Below are 26,568 nucleotides of genomic sequence, written 5' to 3' on the forward strand. Positions count from 1 at the left end.
TCTTCTTGGACCTGGATTCTCCCATCTGTAAAATGGGTGGATGTGAGAAGATAGACTCGTGGTAGGCTGCAGTGTTTAGATCTGACGGGAAAATGAAGAAGATGGGGGGGATCCCTGGGTGGCGCAGCGGTTTGGCGCCTGCCTTTGGCCCAGGGCGCGATCCTGGAGACCCGGGATCGAATCCCACGTCAGGCTCCCGGTGCATGGAGCCTGCTTCTCCCTCTGCCTGTGTCTCTGCCTCTCTCTCTCTCTCTCTCTTTCTGTGACTATCATAAATAAATAAAAATTAAAAAAAAAATGAAGAAGATGGGAATAAAAGCTGGTCTCACTCTCCAGGGGAGCAGGTTTTTGTATACCAACCCCTAGTGGGAGGGAGCACCCATTTGGAGATGGGGCAGGAATCTGACCAAGTCCTAGGGCCATCTTGACTGTCTGCCTTCCAGAGGGAGTCATCCTTTCTTTCCTTTGTCGAGAAGCTGTTACCATTTTGTTGTTATTATTGGTGCTATTAAGCATATTCTGTAGTTGTAAGACACTGACCCCCCCAACAACATGCCCTTTTGATGTTTTAGACCTACAACAGCCAGAGTGAAAGCAACGAAGACTATGAGATTCCCCCGATAACACCTCCCAACCTCCCTGAGCCATCCCTCCTGCATCTGGGGGACCACGAAGCTGGCTACCACTCGCTGTGCCACGGCCTTGCACCCAACGGACTGCTCCCTGCCTACTCCTACCAGGCCATGGACCTTCCAGCCATCATGGTGTCCAACATGCTGGCCCAGGACAGCCACCTACTGTCGGGCCAGCTGCCCACGGTGAGTCTCTGTCACCCACCATGATTCCTGCTGGATACAGCAGGGAAGAGGGCTGGGAGGGAAGCAGGATGCCAGTGTTTTGATGAGGACCCTCTGCTTGTATGCAGGATGTGGGCTCGGATGTTTGCGTGGGGTCTGCAGAATATGAGGGATGGGTGTGGAGGGTCATTTATGTCTTCATGTGGGTAACTTCTGGAGCCCTGTTTATAATATCCTGGTATTATTTGCTTTATTGTTATTTCTAATAATATCATCTTTATTTTTATTTTATAATGACTTTATTGAGATATAATTCACACATCATACAGTTCCCCCATTTAAAGTGTACAAATCAATAGATTTTACACAGGGTTATATGACTGTCAACACAGTTCATTTTGGAACATTTTGATCATCCCGAAAAGAAACCCTACACCCCTTAGTCCTCATTTTCAAACCCCCCCTCCCCCAGCCCCTAGCCCTACGAAATCGCTAATCCACTTTCTGTCTCCAGATATTTGCCTATTCTGGACATTTCATATAAATAGAATCATAATATTTAAAAAATACTCCATCTTGTTTTTTGTTTAAGCTGCCAGAGAGAAGGGTGATTACTGAGTTAAAGCTGGAGGATAAGTAGAAAATCAGCAGGCAGGGGCACCTGGGTGGTTCAGTAGGTTGAGTGTCCGCCTTCAGCTCAGGTCATGATCCTGGAGTCCTGGGTTTAAGCCCCATGTTGGGCTTTCTGCTCAGTGGAGAGCTTGCTTCTCCCTCTCCCTGCCACTTCCCCTGCTTGTGCTTGCTCTCTCTCTCTCTCTCTCTCTCTCTCTTTCTCTGTCTAATAAATAAGTAAAATCTTTAAAAGAAGAAGAAGAAAAAGAAAATCAGTAGGCAGACTAGGGCAGGAAAGGATCTTCCAGGTTAGGGGAATGGCATGTATGAAAAGCAGGAGGCAGGAGAGTTCATGTCCTTCTTGGGGACAACATGTGGTTCATTCTCTTTATAAAAGGACCTGGAGGCAGAGAGGGAGAAAGGAGGTAAAAGAACTAGCAACACCTGATCATAAGGGTCCTGAATCCCATGCTAAGGAGATATATGATTTCTTAGCATATGGCTGATTTGAACAATCAAGAACTATAGAAAACTAGTAGAGCATATTTTTTTATAATAGAAAAAGCCCCTTAAGGGAATCATAGTACTTCTCCTGAATAACTGTTTATTTTTGCTCTTTCCTTCACAGTTAGTATTATATACTAGTTACAACTCTTAAATTCATTCCTAAGTGACAGGAACCAAACTCAAACTAGTTAAAACAAAAGACTGAAATATCCAGGGGTGGACAAGGAATTTCAGGTATAGCTGGATCCAGAAACCCCAGTAGTGTCATTAGGGCCCTATATCCCATGCCCATTTCTACACAGCAGGCATGATGGCTCCTGGCAGCCGAGATCTTCCCTGACATTTCTGGCAAGTGACAGTTTGGGTCTTCCAGGAGCACAGCTGGACCAACAACCATTGTGTCCATGAGGAAGCAATCTTTGATTTTTGTCAGCTTGGGTGACAAACTCACCTGTGTCAGGGGACAAGGGACCGCGTAGCTGATTTCTTATCAGAATCACATGGTATTGGGTGGATCATGTTTATCTCTGCTGAGGATGCTCAGAGGCCACAGCCACGCATGTGGCCCAATTCTAGCAGATGCCTGGGACTTTGGGGCATACAGTGTATATTGTAACAATCTTACAGTGTTTTCTTTATTGTTTACTCTTACTACCACCAAATCTTCTTGCTTAAAACAAAGCTGGTATCCTATATGTATTTTTGTAAGCTACACCACATTTTTTTCTTCTTTGAATTTAGGTGAGAAATAAAAGGAGGGAGGGACAGAGGGGAGAGGGAGACTGCTAGCTAGCTCAAGCTCCACTTTTTATAGTGTTCCCGCTCGGACTAAAGTGCTCAGTGGAATTTGATACTCCATTTCTCGAGGAATACTTTTCTTTGGGGCCCATCAATAATGCAGGCTCTCAGCTTCCTCTTCTCTAAGAGACCTGAAGATTCCAGAGTCATGTGGTTTTAATTCCACTTTGTTAGAATGATGTACTTTAGCTGCCTGCTCAGCTAATTGCTCACGAAACATCATTACTCCAGGCTGTCCCTGTTGGGGAGTTCTGGTAGCACAAGCAAGGGCAGGGCCAGCAGACACCTCTGGTGTGTGCCCTGGGGAGGGCTGTGACTGCAAGGGTCAGTGTGGCTGTGGTCCTGAGCCCTGGGGTTGTTGGTCTTTGGTGCCGGTGGGCAGGAGAGACAGTGTGGGGCAGTGGTTAGTGTGTGGGCTCTGGAGTCCCACAGACCTGCCTCCGATCCTGATTCCCATCTCAGGCTTCATTCTCTTGTGTCCTCGTATGGGAATCCTAACAGTACCCACCTCAAGACTGCAGTGAAATGTATCTGAGGTCATGTGTGCAAAGTCTTAGAAAAATGCCTCGCGGGATCCCTGGGTGGCACAGCGGTTTGGCGCCTGCCTTTGGCCCAGGGCGCGATCCTGGAGACCCGGGATCGAGTCCCACATCGGGCTCCCGGTGCATGGAGCCTGCTTCTCCCTCTGCCTATGTCTCTGCCTCTCTCTCTCTCTCTCTGTGACTATCATAAATAAATCAACATTTTAAAAAAATTAAAAAAAAAGAAAGAAAAATGCCTCGCAGAGTATAAAAAACCAGGGAATATTTATTATTGTACTATTAATAATAATCTTTATTAGTAATAAAAGCAAATTCCCACTTAACCAAATAGTGATGGTTTCTTGTGAGTCTCATTTACCTAAAGGAACAGATTGCAGACACTCTCAGGTACCTTTGTAGGGCCACCTGGTGACAATAGCTCTGATAAATACAAGGAATGCTGTCTGTATGTCAAAAGTGACCTTCTGATCACTCCTCCTAGGATATGTTTTGGCTGGGCTTGGTCCAAATAGGCACTTTGCAGTCATTTTCCAGATTTCTTTAAAGCTAGCTCATGTTAAAGATGCTTCACAAATTCAGATAGCTTTAATTCTTCCATTAATCAGTTGTCAAGGGCTCTCTGTGTTTTATATTCCCTTGTTACATAATGAAAGAGAAGCCAAACCATTTTATGCAGGGGAGGGCTCCTGGGCCTAATGGGAAGCCAGATAATCACATGTCCATCCACTGGGACTGTCTGAGGAAGAGGCGCAAGGTGCCCTTGGAGACAAGTGTTTAAAGTTTGAGCAGTAGGAGACAGGTGTGTGCATGTATGGACGTGCAACCTGAGGATGGTGCTGGAATTTTTGTCACCTAATAGGTCTCAAGCTATTAGGTAGTGCAGAGAGCATTGCAAACTTTTACACACTGCTCCCAAGAACCGAGTGAGGCATAAGGAAACAGGTTTGGAGCACCCAGGTAATTGTATGGGCTTCCCGAAGCTGCTCTAACAATTTGCCTCAAATGTGGTAGCTTAAGACAACCATAAATTCGTTCCCTTCCGGCTCTGGAGGTTAGGGGTTGAAATCAGTATCACCGGGCGCACATCAAGGTGTCAGGAGGGGTGAGTTTCCTCTGGGAGCTTTGGGGAGAATCCCTCCCTTGCTGCTTCTAGCATCTAGGGGTTGCCAGCTATCCTTGGCTTGTGGCCACGTCACTCCGACCTAGCATGGCCCTCTGCCAGGGCAGTCTCCTCTGCCTTTCTCATAAGGACAGATGTGTTTAGGGATAATCCAGGATAATCCTGCCATCTCAAGAGCCTTCACTTACTCACACCTACAAAGACTCTTTCTTCCCAAGACAGGTTCCAGGGATTAGGACCTGACATTTTGGAGGGTTGTTTTCAACCTACCGTGGTGATCAGCTGTGCAGCAGCCTTTACTGAGAGCCTCCTAAGTTCCAGGCATTGTTCTGAGCCCTGGCTCTGCAAGACACCCTTGAGGAACTCCTGGTGCAGGTGGAGAGGCAGGTGAAGACTCCATTTCTGGAGACGTAATACATGGTCTTATAGAATCAGCACACATTGCTGTGTGTGCCCAGAAGAAGTGCCTTTAGGAAGTGATGACCTGACACAGCAGATTCTATAAACACTTGATGAATAAATGAAGGAATGAACGTTGCCCAGTTATTAAGAAACAAAAGCAGAATTCCAGCCCAGCTCTGTCCACTACCATGTGACTCTCAGTTTTAGCAGGTGCCCAAGAGATGGAGCAGCTGGGCTGCAAGGCCGCAGGTGGCACAGAAGGTGCCCCGACGGCCAGGAGGTCACAGATGCTGTTTGCACAAATCGAGGTGCGTCAGGGATGTCGTCCCTGGAGAGGTGGTTGAGGCCAGGGTGTCTGACAACCATCTCATTTATGCCAAGCCCTTTTGGCTCTGGTCCCAGAGGCCACTGATTCCTTCTGGTCCCCTGCCCTTGCCGGGCGGCCTCCTCACATGCATGGCAGTTGGCTTTTCTGCTTTTAAGGTATGGCTGCTGGTAGGAATGCTGTGCAGTATTGGAATTGGGCCCCTTTTACAAAATTAAATATGCTTAAAGCTTCTCCCTCGACTTCAGCGTCTTAACTGATTAAACATTCATTTCCAAGACAAAAAGAGTCAATTTAGTATGAAAGATACATTTTGCCAGTTTAATTTAAAGCACTGCACCTCCATCTGACCCCTATTTTCATAACTCAATAATTTTATCCTGTGTTGATTGTCTCATTTTGAGAGAGATATTGTATGTATAAATCAGTTTCTAAAATACCCAAAGAAACTAGAAGAGTGGAATTTATTAAGCAGCCTCTGTTAAATCTGAAATAATTTATTTTGGAGTTGTCCTTGGGAAATATTCGAGCTTATGGTCCCGGCGTACCCAGGAGAGGAATTATCCTGGGAAGGGGCAATGCTGGCTGCTGCCAGACAAGTCCCGGGGAACCTGCACCTTCTGTGAGATCAGAGAGAGTCCTGGGAGAGCTTTGAGTAGGTGCAGGTGGGCCCAGCGGGAAATGAATCTGGCAGAGCTGTCCCCAAGAGCTGCCATCAGTTCTGGGATTTCCCCAAGCTGAGCCCTGTGGGTCGCTGGAGCTGTGCGGTCCAGTCCACCGGTTAGCACAGGTGTGGCATGCACCTGCCATTCAAGCATTCTCTTCCAGAGTTGACTATTGTTTGCTTTCTCTGGGGCCTGGGACAAGTCCCTTCTTTCCCAGCCTCAATTCGCCTATCTAGGGGATGGGGATTCGGATGCCAGCTCTGACAAACTCACAAATGGGAAAATGGGAATAATCGCTCTGTCAACTCTGACACGCTGGACAAGTATGTGGGTTTGAGGTTGGATAGACCCTCCACTGCCACCACCACACATGCCACTGGCCCAGGGGCTCAAGTCTTACTAACTCGGATCGGAATCCTAGACTGGTGGGGCGGGCGCCTGGGAGGCTCAGTGGTTGAGCATCTGCCTCCAGCTCTGGTCGTGATCCCGGGGTTCTGGGATCGAGCCCCACATCGGGCTCCTCACAGAGAGCCTGCTTTTCTCTCTGCTTATGTCTCTGCCTCTCTCTGTGTGTCTCTCATGAATGAATGAATGAATGAATGAATAAATAAATAAATAAATAAATAAATAAATAAATAAAATCTTAAAGAAATCCTAGTTTGAGATCCTTTGTGTTCTAGGTCCCTGTCCCAAAGCATCTTGCTCAGACTCATCCTTCTCCCACACAGGGTGAACTAGAAGCCATGGCCCGGGGATCCCATGCCAAGTGAAAAGTCTTTCCAGGCTAGTATCCTGGGGCAGGCTGCTGGGGAGGAGGCTGGGCAAACCTTGGTTGCCACTTCACCCCTTTGCTTTAGAGGTAGTTCCCTGCAGATTGACTCTGGGGGATCCTTGACCTCCTAATGCCTACCCCCCTATCTTTCAGTTCTCCACTCTTCCTTCCCAATCTTCTCTTTCTCCTCCTCCTCCCTTCCTTGCCTTATCCCTCCTCCCCCTAGGAAATTGGTCTACCTCTACAATATTCTCACAGATGCTTGGGATTCCGCTCCTGAGCCTGAGAAAAGGGGACCAGAAACACCCCCACATATACACAACCCTTGTCTGGACGAATGAGCCACAGGGGGCAGCGGAGACCCAAACCAATCTATTCATTTTATTGTCCTTAATGCATTAAGTCTGTTTTTTGTTTTGGTTTATGATTATTATCAGTTTTTGTTGTGTAACAAGCCACCTCAACACTTAATAGCTTAATGCAAACAGTAAACTTTTCTTTTTTAAAGATTTTATTTATTTATTCATGAGAGACACAGAGAGAGAGGCAGACACATAGGCAGAGGGAGAAGCAGGCTCCCTGCAGGACACCTGATGCGGGACTCCATCCTAGGACCCTGGGATCACGACCTGAGCTGAAGGCAAGTGCTCAATTACTGAGTCACCCAAGCATCCTGCAAACAGTGAACTTTTACTATTTCTTGTGATTCTGTGGGTCAGTAGGTCTTTTGATCTGGCCCGACTTGGCTAATTCCTAGGGTCAGCTTGCAGTTTGCCTGGGACTACCTGGTCTGGGACAACTTTGTGCATATCTTGGCGGTTGACCCAACATTGGCTGGGGCCAGTGGTTTTTCATCCCATGATGGCCTGGGCCCGTTTACGGCAATGGCCGCAGGATTCCCAACAGCATCAAGGAAGGACAGGCCCCAGGGTGCAACTGCTCTTCAAACCTCTGCTTGCATCACGTTTGCTGATGTCCCCCCTCGGCCAAAGCAAGGCACATGGCCATGCCTAGATTCAAGGAGTGGAGAAATACCCCGCTTCTTGAAGGGAGAAATGTCAGCATCATGTTGCAGAAGGGCAGGAATCTGTGGCCATTTTCATAATCTATTGTGATAGTGTTTAGTTTTGCTTCTGTGCTTTTGCTTTCTTGACATTTAATATCACCTACTATTTAGGAGCATGGGCTCTGGAGTTAAGCTAACCCAAGTTCAAAACCCAGCTCCACCATTTATTACCTTCTACCCTGTGACTCACTCAGACCAAGGCATTAATTCTCCATGAGCCTTAGTTTCCTCATCTGTAAAACAGAGGTAATGTTACTAGCCTCATAGGAACTTGTGAAGATTCAATGATCAGATGTAGGAAAAGTGCTCAGCCTGGTGTCTGGCACACAGTAGGCACTCATACTAAATGTAAGCTACTGTACCAATTATTTATTTTGCTGATGGGGTTTGGGTGGCCTCAGCCTCATACCTACATCCAGCCAGACCTGCTGGGGGATTGGCTTTCTTGGGGCAGTAAGTAGACAGGCTCAGAGGCTGAGATGGAGGGGATAGGGAGAGGGCCCCAGCTGGAGAGTGGGCTGGAGGAAAGTGTATTACCTCCACCAGGACCTCACTCGAGGCCCAGAGCTTGAAAGCAACCACAAAGTGACAGTCCCACTGCCTGCCAAGAAGTCAACGGCCCCAAACCCAACTTCTCTGGGCTGTTTGACCAGGGGCAGGATCCATTTCAGTTAAAAGCAAAAGGTTCACAAGGATACTCCAGCTTGGGCTTTTCCTGGGTGCCATGTTTTTGTCTAATTCCTCTCTGGGGTGGGAACGGAGGTGCTGATCTCACAACAGGCCCCTGAGGATCCTTAAGTGGGGGTAACCAGAAGCCCAGACGTTTCTTTATATTCAGCAGAGTCCAGATGAAACTCCCGCCCCCTGTTTTTTCAGAGGCACTAAGCGAAAGAAATATGTCTTTTTACATTTTATAAAACTCAGAAAAATGGCTTTAAACAGCTTTTGCTCTCCTGCTATAATTATTTATTTTCAAACACTCCTGCAGGGGACTGCTCCGTTTTCTTATCCTGCACTCCTTTTTCTCATAAATGAACCATCACTTCAATAAATCATTATGAAAACAGAGACTAACACCAGCTCTGAAAGGTTGAAAGATTTATGTAACACATTTATGTTTCCCATTTTCTCATTCTGGTACTCGGCTGCAAAAGCTAAGCTAATAAAAGCCGCTATTAATATTTCTTGTTGCCTAGCAACCCCAGAGCGGGAGTAATAGCTTCAGCTAGAAAAATAGATGACCGATAAGGAAAAATTCAATTCTTTTATTATCTCAGGGGGAAATGGCCTTTTACTGGAACATTATGATGTACGAGTGTGAAGTTGAACACAAAAGATTTTTGTGTGTGTTTGTTTTTCTATTTTTAATGAACATTATTTTACCTCCACTAACTCTTTTAGGGCACTTTTGTTTTCCTCCACCCTCCCACCCCCACCCACCCCATCCCTCATGCTTAATTTAGCAGCTATAGTACTTAAGAACCTGTCAGCGTTTTTTAGTTTAAAAATGGCTTTTGCAAAGGTTTATAACTCGGTCATAAAAATTCACTCCCTGTTAAAACTCAGGCCAGTGATAAGCCAACACGCAGGCTAGTTCTCTGCGAGCAGACTCCCATTTGTTGAGAGATAAGACTCGTGGTTTTCATAAGAGAAAGGTCGGAAAAGAACAGAATGTGTTCTTTTCCGTGTCCCAGTTTTCTTTGGAACCTGAGGACGCTGTCTCTTCTGAGAACTGTTTGCTCTAAAGTTTGAGGCGTGTTCAAAGGGGGAATGAAGCCGGCATAGGCATTTATTGAGTACCTGCTGTATACAGACTGGGTCCCATTGCCTCCTCCCAGCAACCTGCTGGTGTCTCCGTTTTTCAGATACAGAAACTGAGACTTACAGAGGCCAAGCAACCAGCCCAAGGTAGTCTGATGTCACGATGTCTCACACTTCTGTGCTCTAGCATAGGGTTTCTCAACCCAGCACTACTGACATTTGGGGTGGGAAAGTTCTCTGTTGAGGGGGGCGTGGGCACTGCCCTGGACATTGTAGGATGTCTAGCGGTGCCGCTGACCTCCACCCGCGATTCCTAGCCTCTGATAACACTCCTTCAGTCAAAATCACAATAAAAAATGTCTCCGGTCAGTGCCAAATGTTCCCTGGGGGACAAAATCAGCCCTGGTTGAGAACTACTGCCTGCTGTTCCTTCTGTTTGGAAGGCTCTTCCCCCTTGTCTTCCCTGCTGACTCCTTTTCTTGTGTTAGGACTCAGTTTAGAAGTCATCTTGTCTTTGAGGCTGTCTGGATCCTCTGAGCTGGACAAGTGAGGCACTTGCGATCTAAAAATTTGAGGGAAGGGGATCCCTGGGTGGCTCAGCGGTTTGGCTCCTGCCTTCGGCCCACGGTGTGATCCTGGAGTCCCCAGATCAAGTCCTGCGTCGGGCTCCCTGTGTGGAGCCTGCTTATCCCTCTGCCTGTGTCTCTGCCTCTCTCTCTCTGTGTCTCTCATGAATAAATAAATAAAATCTTTAATAAAAAAATAAAAATAAAATAAAAATTTGAGGGAGCACCAAAAAACTCAGTAATCAAGATAAACAGTATCTTACTGTAGTATTTTTTTAAATCAAAATTACCACCAAAGAACCATGACAAACAGTATATGAAACGTTTAAATAAAGAGAGGATCAGTCTGAGTTCGTGGAGGCAGGTGGCTGTCCATTTCAAATGTCTCTCTGTGCTTCCAGCCTGGAACAGCCTAAGGGCTGAGTCTGTGCTTATGTCTTCCTCTGGCACCAGCATCTGGCAGAGGGCCTGCCTTAGCAGATAACCCGCAATGCTTGTTTATTGACCAAATGAATAGGAGAAGAGAGATTCCTTATCCAAGCAGGAGGGCAGAGCTGGAACTTAAACCTGAGTTCAGAGCTCCTAACTCTGAGCTCAGTGCTCTCTGCAGCCTTCAGGCTGTGCACAGGTGAATGGACATTGCCTGAAGATTGGAACCATGGGGGCAGGGGCGCCTGGGGTGCTCAGGCGGCGAAGCATCTGCTTTCAGCTCAGATCATGATCCCGGGGTCCTGAGATTGAGCTCCTCATCAGACTCCTTGCTCAATGGGAATCTGCTTCTCCCTCTCCGTCTGCTGCTCCCCCTCCTTGTACACACAGTCTCTCTCTGTGTCAAATAAATAAATAAAATCTTAAAAAAAAAAATAAAAAAATAGAAAAACTATTCTCTAAAAAGAGAGAGGGCAGCCCCAGTGGCGCAGCAGTTTAGCGCCGCCTGCAGCCCAGGGTGTGATCCTGGAGACTGAGGATTGAGTCCCACATCGGGCTCCTTGCATGGAGCCTGCTTCTCCCTCTGCCTGTGTCTTTGCCTCTCTCTCTCTCTCTCTCTCTCTCTCTCTCTGTGTGTGTGTGTGTCTCATGAATAAATAAATAAAATCTTAAAGAGAGAGAGAGAGAGAAAAGAACCCAAGCCACAGAGGATTCAGAGATGCCCTGGAGGCTTACAACCTGGGAAGGAGCCAGGTCACAGCAGCTATGATTTTAGCATGGCATCCACTTGGCTTTCCCCATGGCTCTCATTTCAGCCTTACCACCCCTTTGGCAGACAGGAGTTGTCAGCCTTCTGATGCAGAGTATCTCCAAGAACAGAACCACGATGACCAGCCCCTTGGAGCGCTGTTCATGCTCACTGTGCCCACAGATTCCTTATCTTGGCCTTTGGAGGTCAAGGATCACATCTTGTTTGACTTTATATCCTCTCGGCAAACTTTTCTCCTAAATGAGGGCTGAATTATCTCTCACCGTAGTCCGCTAACATTTATTTAGCACTTATTATGTGCTTGGCACCCCCTTAAGCCCTTTATATTTATCTCATCTGTAAAATGGCAACACCATTTTACAGATGAAAGTGTATTATTGCCATTTTACAGATGAAAAAACAGGGGCACAGAGAAGCAAATCACTTGGCTACACAGCTGTCAATGTGGTGCCAAAATTTGAACCCTGGCAGGCTGACCCCCAGGTATTCCGATATCTACCTGTACAGCCTTCAAATGAGTGAGTGAGTGAGTGAGTGAGTGAGTGAATAAAGGAGTGAGCAAGGGAGTGGGCCAACCAGGATTGACACCCACTTTTTCTATTCGACTCCAAGTCAAGCCATTCATGTTCATAAGTAAGCACAGCAGGAAGTATGAAATATTAGCTTGGAACAAGGAACAGATGAATACTGAGGAGTTCCAAGGACAGTAGTAGTGGAGAAGGCTTCCTGGAGGAGGTGGCCTTGGGGGTGGGCCTTAGGGGCCAGAGAATAGCCGCAGAAGCCTGAAAAGAGGAAACGTTACACCTGTTCAGACTTCCTTGTTCAGACCCCATCGCAGGCCATTCCTTCGGCTAGGATTTGCAACAACAGTTTGTGATGTTTTATGATCACGTAGGTGCCCTCTGGTGGCCATCCTCTCCACCCCCTGCCAGGCTCCTAATCCGAGCCATGACCCTGTGGCCGCGGACGGTGCAAGGGGCAGGCATTTAACTTCCATTCTGGGCGAGAAGCCAAGCCTGAGCAGACTACCTCTCCCTCTGAGACCTGCTCCTGAGTCACGGGGGAGACTTCAGGGAGAATCACAGCGGCATCCGTCAGCTGCAGCGTCGACATTACCCGGCATAATGGCCCTTTCCTCCGAGTGCATATTCAGTACCATGTTTGCGAAAATGAGCTTTTAATGTACCGTCGGCATTGCTGAGAAACCATCTCTGGCTCCGCAGAATGTCTGGAGCACATAAAACTTGAGATCTATTGGAGTCATTTTCCCCCTGCTCTGGCTGGATAATAAAAAGTCCGTCTCCTGCTCTCTTTCTCTCATCTTGTGGCTTTGTCCATTTAGAACTCGGAGTCTTTAGAAAAGGCAGCAAGACAAATAAAACTCATCTAAATATTAAGGCTCCCGAGGAGAGCGTCAGTGTGCCATTGAAGCTGCGGAGCCAAGAGCATCTGGAGGAGGAGAGGCCACGGGAGATTTCAGCACACCAGGGGGTTGGGCTGGGGTCCAAGTGGTAGTGCTTACGGGGAGCCTGGAATCCTGGGGTCCCCTGTTCTGCCCTGCTGGGCAGTCTGGGGTATTACTCTCCCTTTCCCAGTGCTTGGAGATGATGCTATTTACCCCCTAGGGTGGTGGGTAGAGTCAAACGTGCTAATAAAATACTCCCGGGGCTTAGCTTTATGTGTGGGATGGAGCAGTGTCTGACGTGGGTTTGTCAAATGACTGGTGGACTGACTGGATGACAAATGTTGCCTGTGTAAACGAACACCACAGACTGTGGAGCGCTGCCTCTGTTGCTGTCGGCAAGTAAGCCAGGTGGGGCCCCCCGACTTATTCTGTCTTACGGTGCAATCCACCTTCTCTCATCTAACCCTCCTGTCAACCTTGGAGGGAGACGGAATGACCCTCATTTTACCGATGGGTCCCTGAGACTCAGAAGGCGAGTGGCTGGTCTGAAAACACACAGTCAAGAAGTGGCGGAGGTAAGACAAGAACCTCGTTCCTTTGACCCCAATATCTTGTGCTCTCAGTGTTGTACAGAAGCATCCCTTGCCCCAGCCCCTGGCCCCAAGCCCCCGGCCTCTGAGCTGCAGGTGGGACTGTCCCTGCTGCCAGTCCAGCCAGGGAGGGGTGGTCAGAGCTCTCACCTGGGATAGAGCAGTGGGCAGGGCAAAAATGGCCTTGGGGGCTATTTCCCCCAACTCTTGATAGCGAGGCCAAAGGAAAGATACTTTGGAGTGAGTATTTACACCCTGTCATTAGGCTGGGTCTGTCCTGTGGAGCCACGGGCCTGTGATGCTGGAGCCTTGATGAGTCTCTTCCGAATAAGCCAGTGCAAGTTTTTCCTGTCACCCTAGAAATTGACCGAGAGACCTGGAGTCTGGGCTCCCATCCTGCCTCTGCACTGCTAATGGATTACGGCAAGCAAGACACTTTCTTCCTGGCCTCACGTTCTTCGTATGTTGAGTGGACAAACCTCAGATTACCCAGGGAGTCGAGGAGAGGATGTAGGGAGGGAGCATCTCTGAAGCGTCTCATGAATGGGCGCTGCAAGGGTGTCACTGGGGTTACAGGTCAGAGCCACAGGTCAGGGAGCCTAGGGGTCATTCAGCTGCATGTGTAACCAGCCGTGTGACCTCAGTCAGGCCACTTAACCTCTCTGTGCCACAGTTTCCTGATGGGGTTGTTGTAAGGAATGAATGGTGGATGGTATCCAGATCTGTGCTGGAGGGAGGTCGGCCTGGTCCCACAGGGAGCTCTCGAGTGTGAATCAGACCGCAGAGTCGCAGGCCTTGGTGCCTCTGGGTGAGGTGTGAGTCAGTCATTGGTCGCAGGCTGGATGGGGGTGGGGCTTGTGCACAGCTTCCTAAGGGAGCAGTGCTTAGAGAGCAGCTGCGTGCGAACCTTTGGCAGCCAGTACACCCAGGAGTCCATCTGCCTGGGCCTCAGGCAGCATCTGAGTCTAAAATGAGTTCCCAGTGTGATCAGCATCACCTGGGAGCCTGTTAGAGGTGCAGATTCTCAGGCCCCGCCCTAGACCCTCACCCTATGATTAACCAGCCCTCCAGGGGATTCTGATCCTGCTGGGCTCCCCTGGGCTGCATCATTCTCAGTAGGGGGCCAGGTTCTCCATTGTTTTTAGGGAACACAGAACTGTTTCTTATGTGTCAGTTTGCCCTAAGGATTGTATCCCACCTGTGACAGTTGCAAACCTTTTCCTCCTGAGTAATCCACACCTCTGCAGGTGGTACTAGACTCTTCTCAGCCCCTTACACCTCCCATTGGCTCAGGCCTTGAAGCAGACCCTAAATTTAGCATTAGGACTGCCCCCAGCCTGGGATCTGAAGGACTCCAGGCTAGATCTCCTTAGATTGTAGAACGCCTCGTCCTTGTGAGGTCCAAGGGAAATGGTGTACCAGGGGCCCACACAGAAGTAGAAACAAAATGCAGTCACAGAAAAGAAGGGGAGCCCAGAGTGGGGGAGATCACCAGGACCTCTGTGTGACTGGGAGGTAGGCTTCTGTAAGCTGCTCATGGGGGACTGTACCTGTGTGCCAGGTATGGGGCAATCAGTGAAGCGTGTTCTCGGAGACCATGAGAAGACCAAGTGTGAGCGGTCAGACAGACATGCCCAAGCTAGACTCCAGTAGCATTGGCAAACCGCTGGATGAGAAGAATGGGGCCTGGGCCAATGTGACAGCAAAGCATACCCCCTCCCCACCCCTGCACTCGATCTAGGCCCCAAAGGGGTCATCATCAGCCTCATCTCAGCCTGAGATGGCCACCCTCCCATCCCACGGGCCTCCTCCTCTCCCTTGTGAACCACCCCAGACCTTGGGCCCTTATGCCTTTGCCCATAAGAGCCCTCCTCCCCGCTCCCTTTCACCTGCCTTGTGAACTTGACAGATTCTTACTTGCTGTGTCCCTGCTAAGGAGAAGCAGAGATCCAGCCAGCAAATTGGCAGCACCCTTCTCTGCATATGTTCATCACCATGACTTTGGTCATATCCAGTTGGAACTGTATCTTCCCATAGCCCTACATGTGGTAGGGAGCTGGCTCACTGAGCCCCAGCCTATGGCAGAAGCCTGCCACCCAAGAAGGTGTTCTCAGGGCAAGTGACCAGCAGCCAGCCAGTGACACTGGAGACAAATCTGTCTTCTGGGAATGTGGGTTTAGCCTCTGCTGTGGCCCCTTACCCTAAACACTCACACTGTGTCTCTGTGCCCACTGCCCACTGCCCTGCTAAAAGGGGGTCAGCACTTGGACCAGAATTAGTATCACTGGCTTTGGACCTCGAGAGAAATGGATTTAAATCTGAGTTCCTCCTGCTGCTTGCTTGAGCAAGCTACCCACCCCTTCTGAATTTTAGTTTTCTTATGTGTAAAATGGATATGTTAATAATTCTTACCGTATGGAGTTGTTTTGATAATTAAATGCTATAATGCTTATAAAATGCTCAGCGTGGTAGCCGTAACAATGCTATTAGTCTCTAAGCACTTCGTGTATGAGCTGCCTCTGTTTTTCTTCCCCGCCCACCCACGTGGAGGGCTCTGTCTCCTTTCTGGATCTCCCAAGAAAAAATAATCCACCTGCCCAAGTATTGGCAGACAAAGTTGGCTCCCTGGGGGTCCATCGGGGGACACTGACCGCAGACAGCTACACATGTCTGTGTTGCTGAGTCCCTTTTTGGCCATGCTGATACTCTGAGACCTCTCTCTCCCATCCCTGCCCATGTGGCAGGTTCAGTGTTGGGCTCCCCTCCGTTCTGTCTGCCGCCACGCGTTCCCCTCAGCCTCTGCATCTCCCGCCAGGCCTGCAGATCCAGATGCCTTACTGAGATCAGCTGAACAAAGGCTCCTGCATTAACATCACCTGACTTCCTTAGAGGTTAGGTTAGGGTCCCTTTGGTTTGAATTGAGTGTCGTTGGGGTCACCCTCCACCCTGAGCAGGACATAGTGTATTTCTCAACACAAGTTACATACAGTTTTCTCCCAAAGAGGGATTCTGGTTGCATTAGTTTGAATCCACCAAGAAGCAGCACTGAACAGGATTAGGCAGGTAGGCGATTTGTTGAGAGGGAGAAAGAGAAGGTGGGAGGTGGGGAAAATTTCTACCATGATGCAGGTCTGACACCTGTAGAAGGAGGGGAGGAAAGAGTGGGATTGGGTATGAAGAATCTTGGACAGTGAACAGCTCCTAGAAAAGTTTGGGGAGTCCTCAGACCAAAGTCACCCACTGGAAGAGCTGCTTATCTCACCAGATGTTGCTGCCTCAGTATCCCCTGTGTGCTCAGTTGCTGGCTGGGGGTGGCCTCAGTGAGAGCATGTTCAAGAAGTAGGGGAGCAGTGGCTGGGGCTCTCAGCACTGGGGTTCCCCAAGCAGGAGGGCTGACCAGTGCATTTCCACGACCCTTGTGCCACATACAAGGTGGCACATTCTCCATGGTTCCCTGGGCCCCTATTCCTGAAGGAAACCCTAGTGGCACAAATGAGAGCTTCCCTCACCAGCAGCTATCATCTCAATGGATCTGCTGGCTTCTATATCTTACCTGTCCTGAAAAGGTCTGAGTCCTTCACATTTGTTCAAGGTTGCTGCACCTGTGCATTCACAGTGGCAGGGGGAAGGGAATGGCAGAAAGTGCCCAGGTGGGTCACCTGGTTACAGGTGTATTACACTGTCTGCCCCCACGGAGTCACAGCCACCCTCTCTCCTCCTGCTGATCAGGGTTGATTCCCCTGCCGTGACAGTGAGTCCTCTCCTCACCTGCTGGTCCTTAGACCTTAGAAGCCCCAAGGCTGCTGGAGAGGAGAAGGATGGGAGGATAGGGTAACTGGGTGATGGACATGAAGGAGGGCACATGATGTAATGAGCACTGGGTGTTCTATAAAACTGATGAATCACTGACTCCATCTCTGAAACTAATAATATACTATATGTTAATTTATTGAATTTAAATTTAAAAAATTTTTAAAGATTTTATTTATTTATTCATGAGAAACACTGAGAGAGAGAGAGGCAGAAACACAGGCAGAGGGAGAAGCAGGCTCCATGCTGGGAGCCCGATGTGGGACTCGATCCTGGGACTCCAGGATCACGCCCTGGGCTGAAGGCAGACGCTCAACCACTGAGCCACCCAGGGATCCCTAAATAAAAATTTTTAAAAATAAGCCCTAAGGCTCCTGGCAGCAGCCATACCTATTGTGTCCTCTGGCAAGAGCATGCCCCTGTAGGGGGCAAGATCCTCCAACCCAGCAAAGCCCAGAATCGCGGAGTCAGGAAGCACAAGATCCCCCAGTGGTGCTCTGGGAGTGATAATGTGCAGGGCTGCTTCTGCTTCCACCCCTTGGCTCCTGGGCCCCTGTATTCTTCACAGAACCACACGGAGGTCTCCAATTTGATGCACATACCACATCACAAGGACCATACCACATCCTTTCAGTATTTCCAAGCGAGAGCTTTGCACCTTTAGAAGGCCCTTCCAGCATTCTGTGAGGAGCTGACTTCTGGCTGGTGTGACACGTGATATGGCCAGTAGACCCTCCCGATGAGGGTCATTCCCATACCTGTCTCTGTGAAGTGGGCTCCCCAGTTGCATACTATGCTGTGCAGGATTCCATGCCTGTGGACCAGGCTTCCTTGCTGCCCCCAGAGAGCAGTGCTGGCTGAAATTCTGCAGATAGGAGAGGCAAACCATGCCTCTGTCTATCCTTGAGGGGATGAACTGCTGGCTTAGCCATGATGGAAGGGGCCCAGTGTAGTAAACTTACTATCCGGGGGCTAGTTGGTCTTCCCATGCTGGGTCTCAGTATTGATCTCTGTTGTTGACAGGGTGGACATCCAGAGACAGTAGCAGCTAAATTGGCCTTGGCAAGGGGGAGTTCATATCACTGGGCCTCCATCTTTGTCATGTTGGCTACTGTGTCCATGTGCTCAGTGCCATTTGGGGGTAGTTGATCATAATGGCTGACTAATGGCCACAGGCCAAGTCGTTTTGTCCACTTGATTGTTTAGTGCCTCTCCTATGATGAATGCCTCTGGCTCAAAAAACAGGATTCAGAAATCCCACTTTATGCTCACTCTCATATCTCCATCCATATACCTCTCCCCCGGATCAGCTTGCCTGCAAGCTCACATATCTCTTCCTTTTATGTCCTTGACCAATAGCCAGGCCCTTGGCCACCACTGTGAATCTGTATATGATCCATCCTCATTATTGGAGGATTTCTCTATTTGCCACTTCATCTACTAGCTAAAATTTATTTATAACCCTGAAGTCAATACTTATGTGGTGTGTTCACGGTCATCTGCGGACACACACAAAACAGCAAAAAATTTCACATCACTGCACATGCACATTCCCAGCTGGGGTCAAACAAGGCAATGCTCTGCCTTCTTATTTCAGCTCTCATTCTGTAAACAAGGACCTGTTTTCAGTTTGTGAAGTGCCACTTTTTTTTCTTTTTCTTTTCCTTTTTTTTTTTTTTTTTTTTTTTTGCATTCTGTGTCTTATTTCACTGTGTAAAGTCATCCCCAAGCATAGTGCTGACGTGCCTGGTGCCTGTAAACTCAAGAAATGCCTCACAGAGAAAATAGTTGTATTCAGGCGTGAGTTACAGTGCTTTGAATTCAATGTTCATTAGTCAACTATATATCAAATAAGGCATTTTTAAACAAAAATACACATAAAACCAGATTATGTATTGACTGATAGGTGGAAATATTGTGACCGGAGGCTCCCAGGAACCTAACCCGGTATTTCCCCTAGGAGCAGTGATTTCACATTCACTAATCAGAACCTAACCACTATGGAGGATAAGAATTGACTGTAGTCTCACCTTCTTCCTCACAAAGTGGGTGGTCAGATGCAGGGCTCACAGCGCCCTCCACCGCCCCCCCCTCCAAGAACATCATTCTGATCTCTTTTTTCCTTTTTTTTTTTTTTTTTTTTTTTGAGAGAGGGGATGAGAGAGAGAGAGAGAGAGAGAGAATGTGTGCATGGTGTGGGGAGGGGCAGGGGGAGAGGGAGAGAGAATCCCAAGTAGGCTCCACACCCCGTACAGGGCCTGACGCAGGGCTCAGTCTCACAACTCTGAGGTCATGATCTGAGCCAAAGTCAAGAATCAGATTCCCAACCTGCTGAGCCACCCATGTGCCTCTGCTCTGTTCTCTTCAAGCCCCCTTACCCCCACCAATCTGTGTTGCTACAGTGGAGTCACCAACCACTTTTTTGGCTGGCACCCACATAGGGGAACTGACCCATCCATAAATTGTACTTGGGCCTTTCCTTATTTCAGCTGGTTGTTCAAGACCTCTTACGTTTATCAAATGCCTACTAAGTATATATTGAGATGATCATATAGTTCTCCCTCCTTAGTATGTTGGGGTGATGAATTTTATTAAAAGATTCCTCAATATTAATATATTCTACTTGGTTATGATATGCATAAACATACACATATATATGTATTTTTTAAATATGAGTTTGGATCTAAATTACTATTATTTTGCTTAAGGTTTTCTTTTACTTTTTTTTTAAGTAGGCTCCATGCCCAGTGTGGAGCCCAATGCAGGGCTCAAACTCACGACTATGAGATCATGACCTGAACCGAGATCAAGAGGCAGACACTTAACTGACTGAGCCACCCAGGCACCCCCATCTTTTACATTTTTATAGTGAGTGATCTGTAGTTTTCTTTATATAAGATAGCTTTCTCATATTTCTGAAATGAAATACAGATTATCCTATAAGCCATATAACCATTATAGAGGTTATACCATTTTCATAAAATGAGTAGTTCATTACATGGAGATCTGTACAATTATTACCACTGAATTACCTGTAGTATTATCTTATAATTTTTATAGCCTTTGTACCTGTAATTGCATCCCATTCATATTCTTAAAGTTGTATATTGTGGTTTTTCTCTTTTATTCATGCTCACCTTTATGGGAGACTCATTCATGTTATTGGTATCTCAACTTTGTTTCATTCATTTTAGTCAGAGAACCAACCATCAGAGTTATGTTTCAATTCTATTACTTTTCTGTTTTCTTAATTTATTCATTTCCACTTTTATATCTATTAATTCCTACCTCTCTTTCTGTAGATGTTTCAGTTTTTCATTGTAGATTCTTTAGTCAATTTAATTTTATTGATTATCATTTAATGACTAAGAAGTTTATGGCTGTATATTTTTTCTGAGTATGGCTTTTGCCATATCCTATAAATTTTGAAATGAGGTATTCTTACATCTTCTACTTCTTCCAGAGACATAGCTTTCTTGATTTTTATAAAAATGGTACATGGTTCATTGTAATAAATAAGTAAACAAACAAACATAGATACAAAGAAGAGCTAAAAGATCACTAAACTGCGCCATCCACAAATAACTATTATTAACCTAACCATTTGATGGTTAGGTATCTTTTCAATCATATCTTTGCACATCATACATATAAAATGTACATAAATAAGACATGATATGGGGCCTTTCCCTGTACTTTATAGTTTGTTCTGTTGGAGCTGTTCTGTGGCCTGACGATTTTCTAACAATAGCTAAGGGACATATTTCCATGTCCATTATTGTAGGTCACAGTTGCACCCTTATTTTTAGTGGCTGCCTAACATTCCACTGTGTGGATGTTTCACTGTGAACATAAAGTAAGCAATGTTCTGTTGGCATTTAGGCTGTTTCTGACTCTTCTAAAGCATAAAACCCTCTTGAGATGGGTGCCTTTAGCATTGTGGAAGTGGTTTTTTTGAGGGATTGGTCTCAAGGAGAAAAAGAGAACTCTACCCTAGGCCTACTTCTTCGTCCTCTGAACCTCCGTCTTATCTGTAAAAATGGGAGTCATCATGGTGCCCACCTCAGAGGAAGGAAGTGAGAATAGATGAGAGGCCATTATGGAGGCTTCAAAACTACTTACAGGTTATAGGGGCCCTGAAACTCACCCCAGAAGAGGGGACACATAGTCCTCTGATTTGGCCATGGAGGGGCAGGGACTCTGAGTTTTAAAGATGGAGCCAGCCTAGATGGTGGAACAGCCTGTGGACTTGAACCAGTTTGGCAACACTTGGCCATTATCTTGAAGAGGCTGGGCAGAAGGAATGTCTGGCTTCCTCTATGTTCCTAACATTATCTCCAAGCCAGATGTCCCCACTCCCCCTTCACCTATTACTTTATGGCAAGTTAGGCAGTGGGAACCGCCCCAGAACTCTTGAGTCCTGTCTGTGCCTTGAATGCACTGTGTTACTGGAGGACCAGTCCTTACTCTCTCTGGGCCTCCCCTCCCTGGGCCCTTCCAGCTTGACCTGCAACTCTTCTGAGAAAGGGTATCAGAAGCTTTGCTGGCAGCCTCCAGCCCCTCCCAGGCATTTCAATCTTGGCTTAACCAGGGACTTCAACAAGCAACGCTTTTCTCGAGAGTTCATAAAAACATGTAAACACGGATGAGGATACAAAATATTGAGCGGCAAGGCAGTAAAACACGCCAGTGTTTGTTGTGTTAATTGAATATTCATGAGCTGACTGTTTAAATTACAGTTCACAACTGTTGCAGGGCCTGATGAATAATTTAAATGAGGGTGGCCAAAGAGATTTCAACACTGCATTAGCACACTGCTCAGGATCAGCTACAGAGAATTTATAATTAGCTTGGAATATCCTATAATAAATTCTTTGGAAAGATGGTTTTAATTAGCACATGCGCTAATTCAGAATGTAGAATGTTGGATCTTGAGGAGGGGTGAGTAACCCTTCACTCTCCTTGTGGTTCCCTCTCCTGTGGGTCCTAGCCACCTGGAATCTCTGAGCCATGCCGAGCCTACCTCCTGGGTGGCTTCCATTTCACCTTCACTGCCCTCCCCGCTGCCCCAGCCCAGCTGAGGCCTCCCCTGTCATGGCCTGGGCTGGCTCAGAAGCCTGTGAGCCAGTCTCCCTGCCTCTGTCTCTTCCCTGCTGGTTCATTCATGAGCTGGTTCACTTCTACTGGGGCAGCTGGCATGTGGCTTCCCAAAATGCAAATCTGATTTCACTCTGCCCCGTGTAGAGCCCCTCCATTGGGGAAGCCCAGAAGGTGAAGTTGCTGGTCAAGGTCATTGAGGTCATTCAGGGTAAGGTCTTCTCACCCTGAGCACACCAGGACCATCTGACTTCAGCCAGTCTCTAGACTTGGAGGAATAGTAAGGAACAGCATAAGCAAAGGCAAAGAGGCGGGACAGCCAGTGGGGAGCAGATGAGACTTGAAGGAAGCAGGAGCCCAGGTGGGCGCGTCTCCAGTGTTGGGAGAAGGAAGAGTTGGAGGTACCTCCCAATCAGGGGCTTGGTATCCACTGGTCTGGCCTGGAGGTTGGGAAGGCTGCCATCTGGGGCCCAGAGCATGCAGGCCTATCTGGCTCATTCCCCTCACATTCCCTGAGTGCTTGCTGTGTGCCATGCATGGAGCTAGACATTGGGGAAGTATCCCCGAGCAAAGCAACCGTGGTCCCCATGTTCATGGCTGGAGCACACGGCCAGAATCACACACACCAGCAGTGAATGTGTAACCCCAAGGCCACAAGGCCAATTAAAAAAAATAACGGTGCCATGAAAGACAGTTACTGGGGGACCCTGGTTTAGGAAGGAGAGCCCGTGAAAAGCTCCTGAAGGCATACATTTGAGCTGAATCCTGAGAAGTGAGTGGGGTCTAGGGAGGCAAACAGGGTTGCAGGCATGAAGGGAACTGCCCAGAGGGAGGTGCTGAGGACAGGGGTCTAGCAGAGTCCCGGCAGTGGCCTGGCGTGGCGCTGGGGGCTGGGGCAATGGGAAAGGGCATGTGTCCATGGAGAGCTATTGCTGGAAGGAAGGAATCCCTTTTCTGGTCCCAAACCCTGGCTCCAGTGCCTAAAGCTGTAAGGACCTTGAGCAAGACATGTGGGATTTCTCAGTTTTGTTTCATGGGACTCACTCCTGCACTTTTTATTCATTTTGTAAACTTTTATTGAGCCCTACTGGGTACCAAGCGCTCTCTCAAGCCCTGAGCCAGATAGATGACAGTCATGATCCGTGGAGCTTACGTTCCAGTGTGGTAGACAAACAACACGAAAAGAGTAAAATACACCCTTCCCGCTGCTCAGATGGGGAAGCAAAGGCTGGCTGCCAATGAGCAGGTGCATCTTTGCAGAATGTGGCTTGGTGCTAGTGCTGCTGCAGGGACATCAGGCCCCCTTCAGAACTGGAACTGAAGATGGAATTCAAGAAGACAGAGGATTCATAGCCTGGACAGGTTTTTTTGGTTCTTAGCCCCCTGTGACCAAGGGCACTGACTCCACCTCCTCAGTGCGCTCCCTCTGCCTCTGGACTCTTGCCCTGATCACAGGAAACCTGATGGGCCATCAGGGCTCCCCAGAGCCTGCAAGCCCAAGCTCTCACCCTCTGTGATCTACCCTCTGAGTTTCCCCAGCGTCATCACTCCCTGGGCCCTGGTGCACCCCAAGTCCTAGCAGCCCCCCCCCGACACTCCGGGTGACCATCATGCTGACTCTGGACCTCAAGCCTTCAGTTCTTTTTAATCACAGCAGTTTCCAGGTGGTTTTCATTGCTTTTGTCCTACAGTCCTCAAGCCCCCGTTCTTCCCAAAGATACAGAAGAATTCAACTGTAGTCACAAGACAGCTATGCAGTGCCGACTCCCCCGCATGCATAGCAGAACTGTTCCCTCTCGGGTGTTCTGTGACTGTGGCCCAGCCTGGCCCGTGATGCACCCCTCCATCCTCAGTAGGAGGAGGAGCTCAGATTGTGGAGTCCTGTGGACCTGGGTTGGGATCAAGGAGCAATTGATGCTACCGCTCTGGGACTCCATGTGCTCATCTGTAAAGTGGGCACAGCAGGATCTGCCTCACAAGGCTTGTTAACAGGATTGCTTGAGACAGAAGATGAGAACGTGACCGGCAAGAGGCATAGTGGTGTTGTGATCTCTCGGTCCTACAGTTCAGGTCCCCATGGGGGCATTCTGGAACAGGAACACCGGCCCTCCACAACTGTGCCTTTCCTATTAGCATCTACACAGGTCATCCTCGGACACTTGCCTACTGTCCGGTTTCTCTCTAATGGTCTCAGTGGGGCTACTGGCAGGGGGTAGGGAGTCATCAGCCCTAGTTGTCTGTATTTCCTTCCTCTCATTCACTCTGGCCTCTGCCTTTCCCCAACTACAGAGCTGTTCCACTTAGGGTTCCCCAGTGGGCCCCACACTGCCAAATCCATGGGGCATATGCTGCCTCTATCACACTTGACATTGAGGGGCCACTCCCTTCCTCCTGAAATGCCCTCCTTCTCTGCTTCCTTGATGTGACTCTGCTGCCCCTGGCGTCCTCCACTGCTCAGACATTTGCACAGTCGCCTCCCACACCTTCACTCCTCCCTCCCTCTCAGCCTGATTCTCCCCCATGGTGGCTGGGTACTTCTGGGGACCCCAGGACAGTTGCCATTGTTCAGTCCCTACTTCTAAAGAGCAGACTATGTAGTTGACCATCCCCACCTGGCGACCCCACATGGGTGCTCTGCCCACATTCAGCGTGCCCACCCCGACCCCTCCCCACCCAGCCACGCATATCTCTTCCCCCGCGTGAACAGCCTGTGAATATCGTTAGTGGTCTGGTGCCGTTCTGGACCACCTGCCATGACCAGTCCCAAATCCTGCCTCTCTCCCTTCCTTTGGCATCTCTCCTGGCCATCTCTTACTTTCCATGATCGAAATCTTTATCAGTGATTATGTCACTTCTCACCTGGTACCTGCCACCTGCCACATAGCTGCCAAGCTGGCTTTTCTAAAATTGAAATCACTGATCTGTCTAAAATCTTTCTGAGTTCCTGGTGATCCTCAGGATGAAGTCTGAACATCACCTGGCCCCTTCCTGGCTCTCTAAGCTCATCCTTTCCGCTCTCCTCCCCGCCCACCCTCCCCGACCTTCTCACTGAGGCCATTCCAGAGCACCAGGCTGCCTCTGACAAGCTCACAGTGACCCATGGCTTTCTTTCCAGCGCTCACCACTATTGTGACTGCGTGTTGACTCGAGTGTGGAATTGGTTGATGCCTGTCTTCCCCACAAGACCATCAGCTCTGTGGGGCAGGGACCACACTCATATGACTCATCATGAAATCTGTGTTCTGCAGTGCCCGGCACATAGCAGACAGCAGATGTTTCTGTTATGTAATGGGAGACGCAGTTCTACAAAACCTGCAAAATCCTAAAAATGAGGGCTTATGGGAAAAATACGACTGGGGCAAACCTCCCAAGGTCTATGCAACTTTGTAACCACAGCATTAACAGAAAACCTTAATAGTCCTAATGCTTCTACCTGCACAATTAGAAAATTTGTGTTAAATTCTCTAAATAAACTCTCAGTAAGAACTGGAAAGGTAGCTTCATGGAAAGTAGGGAAGGATGCTTTTTTGCTGCTGGGTTATAGGGAAAAGATAAAATGCACATAGACTGGAGAGAAACATGTAGAAAGTGCTTTCACACCAGAACTTGTAGCCAGCCAGGATGAAAGGAGGGAAAGGGCAGGGAGGTGGGGGAGCATACAGACATGGGGAGAGTGCTGGCCCGTCCACTGCCTGCTGGGCTCAGCTGGATTGGCGTCCCCTGTGTCAGAGGTGTTTCCTTGGTGGCACAAAATATTAATGTGTGGAAGAGTCTTGGAGGCCTGAATAGGACTTCTGCATGGCACAGCCTTCTCCTGTTCACAGGGATGAGAGAGTTTGTGTCCCAGGCACACAAGCCACAGGGAACACACTGCATTTGTTGTGTGGGTGAGTGCATCCATGGTGTATTAATGGTGGGTGCATTGATCACACGTGTCGCACTGTATGACATGGTCGGTTCACTCATCTGTCTGTCTCGCTGGACTTGGTGGCCGTTCTTGAGTGGCAGGGGCTATGCCTGCCTTCTTTGTGGGCAGTCACCATGAGGGTCCTGGGCTGTGACAGATCACTAGGCTCCCGCTTCTGCCCTTGAGGAACCAAGAATGAGCCACATGCCACAGGGGAGTCACCCCAAAACATTTGCTGGAAAGATGCCTAAGTAGCCCATTAAGAGGCTTTCCATTGTTCAGGAAAAAGAAATGGGCTCTGTGGTAGTGAGGGATCTGCAGAGAAACAGAATAGCGTATGTAAACTACATATAAGGGGAAATTTATTATAGGAACTGACTCCTGTGGTAATGGAGGCTGAGAAGCCCCGTATAATGTGCCATCTACAAGCTGAAGAGCCAGGAAAGCTGGTAGGATGATTTAGTCCAAGTCCAAAAGGCCTGAGAGCCTGGGACTCCAGTGTCCAGGGCAGGACAAGATGGATGGCCCAGCTCAAAAAGAGAGAGAATTTGCCCTTCCTCTGCCATTTTGTTCTCTTTTGTTCTATGTGAGGGTCCTCAATGGATTGGCTGATGCCCACCTGCGTTGG

The 26,568-nt window shown here is 48.4% G+C and overlaps 1 protein-coding gene across 6 annotated transcripts in view; it reads left to right on the plus strand.

Annotated features, from left to right (window-relative positions):
* TOX2 (TOX high mobility group box family member 2) overlaps window positions 1-26,568 on the plus strand; it is a 132,971-nt gene that overhangs the window by 82,967 nt on the left and 23,436 nt on the right. For all 6 annotated transcript variants that reach the window (XM_077873253.1, XM_077873254.1, XM_077873252.1 and 3 more), the window contains one exon: window positions 573-818. In XM_077873253.1, the coding sequence (XP_077729379.1) occupies window positions 573-818 (246 nt within the window). The remainder of the gene's footprint in view (window positions 1-572; window positions 819-26,568) is intronic.

This window comes from Canis aureus, chromosome 26 (genome assembly GCF_053574225.1).
Source record: "Canis aureus isolate CA01 chromosome 26, VMU_Caureus_v.1.0, whole genome shotgun sequence".
Lineage (NCBI taxonomy): Eukaryota > Metazoa > Chordata > Mammalia > Carnivora > Canidae > Canis > Canis aureus.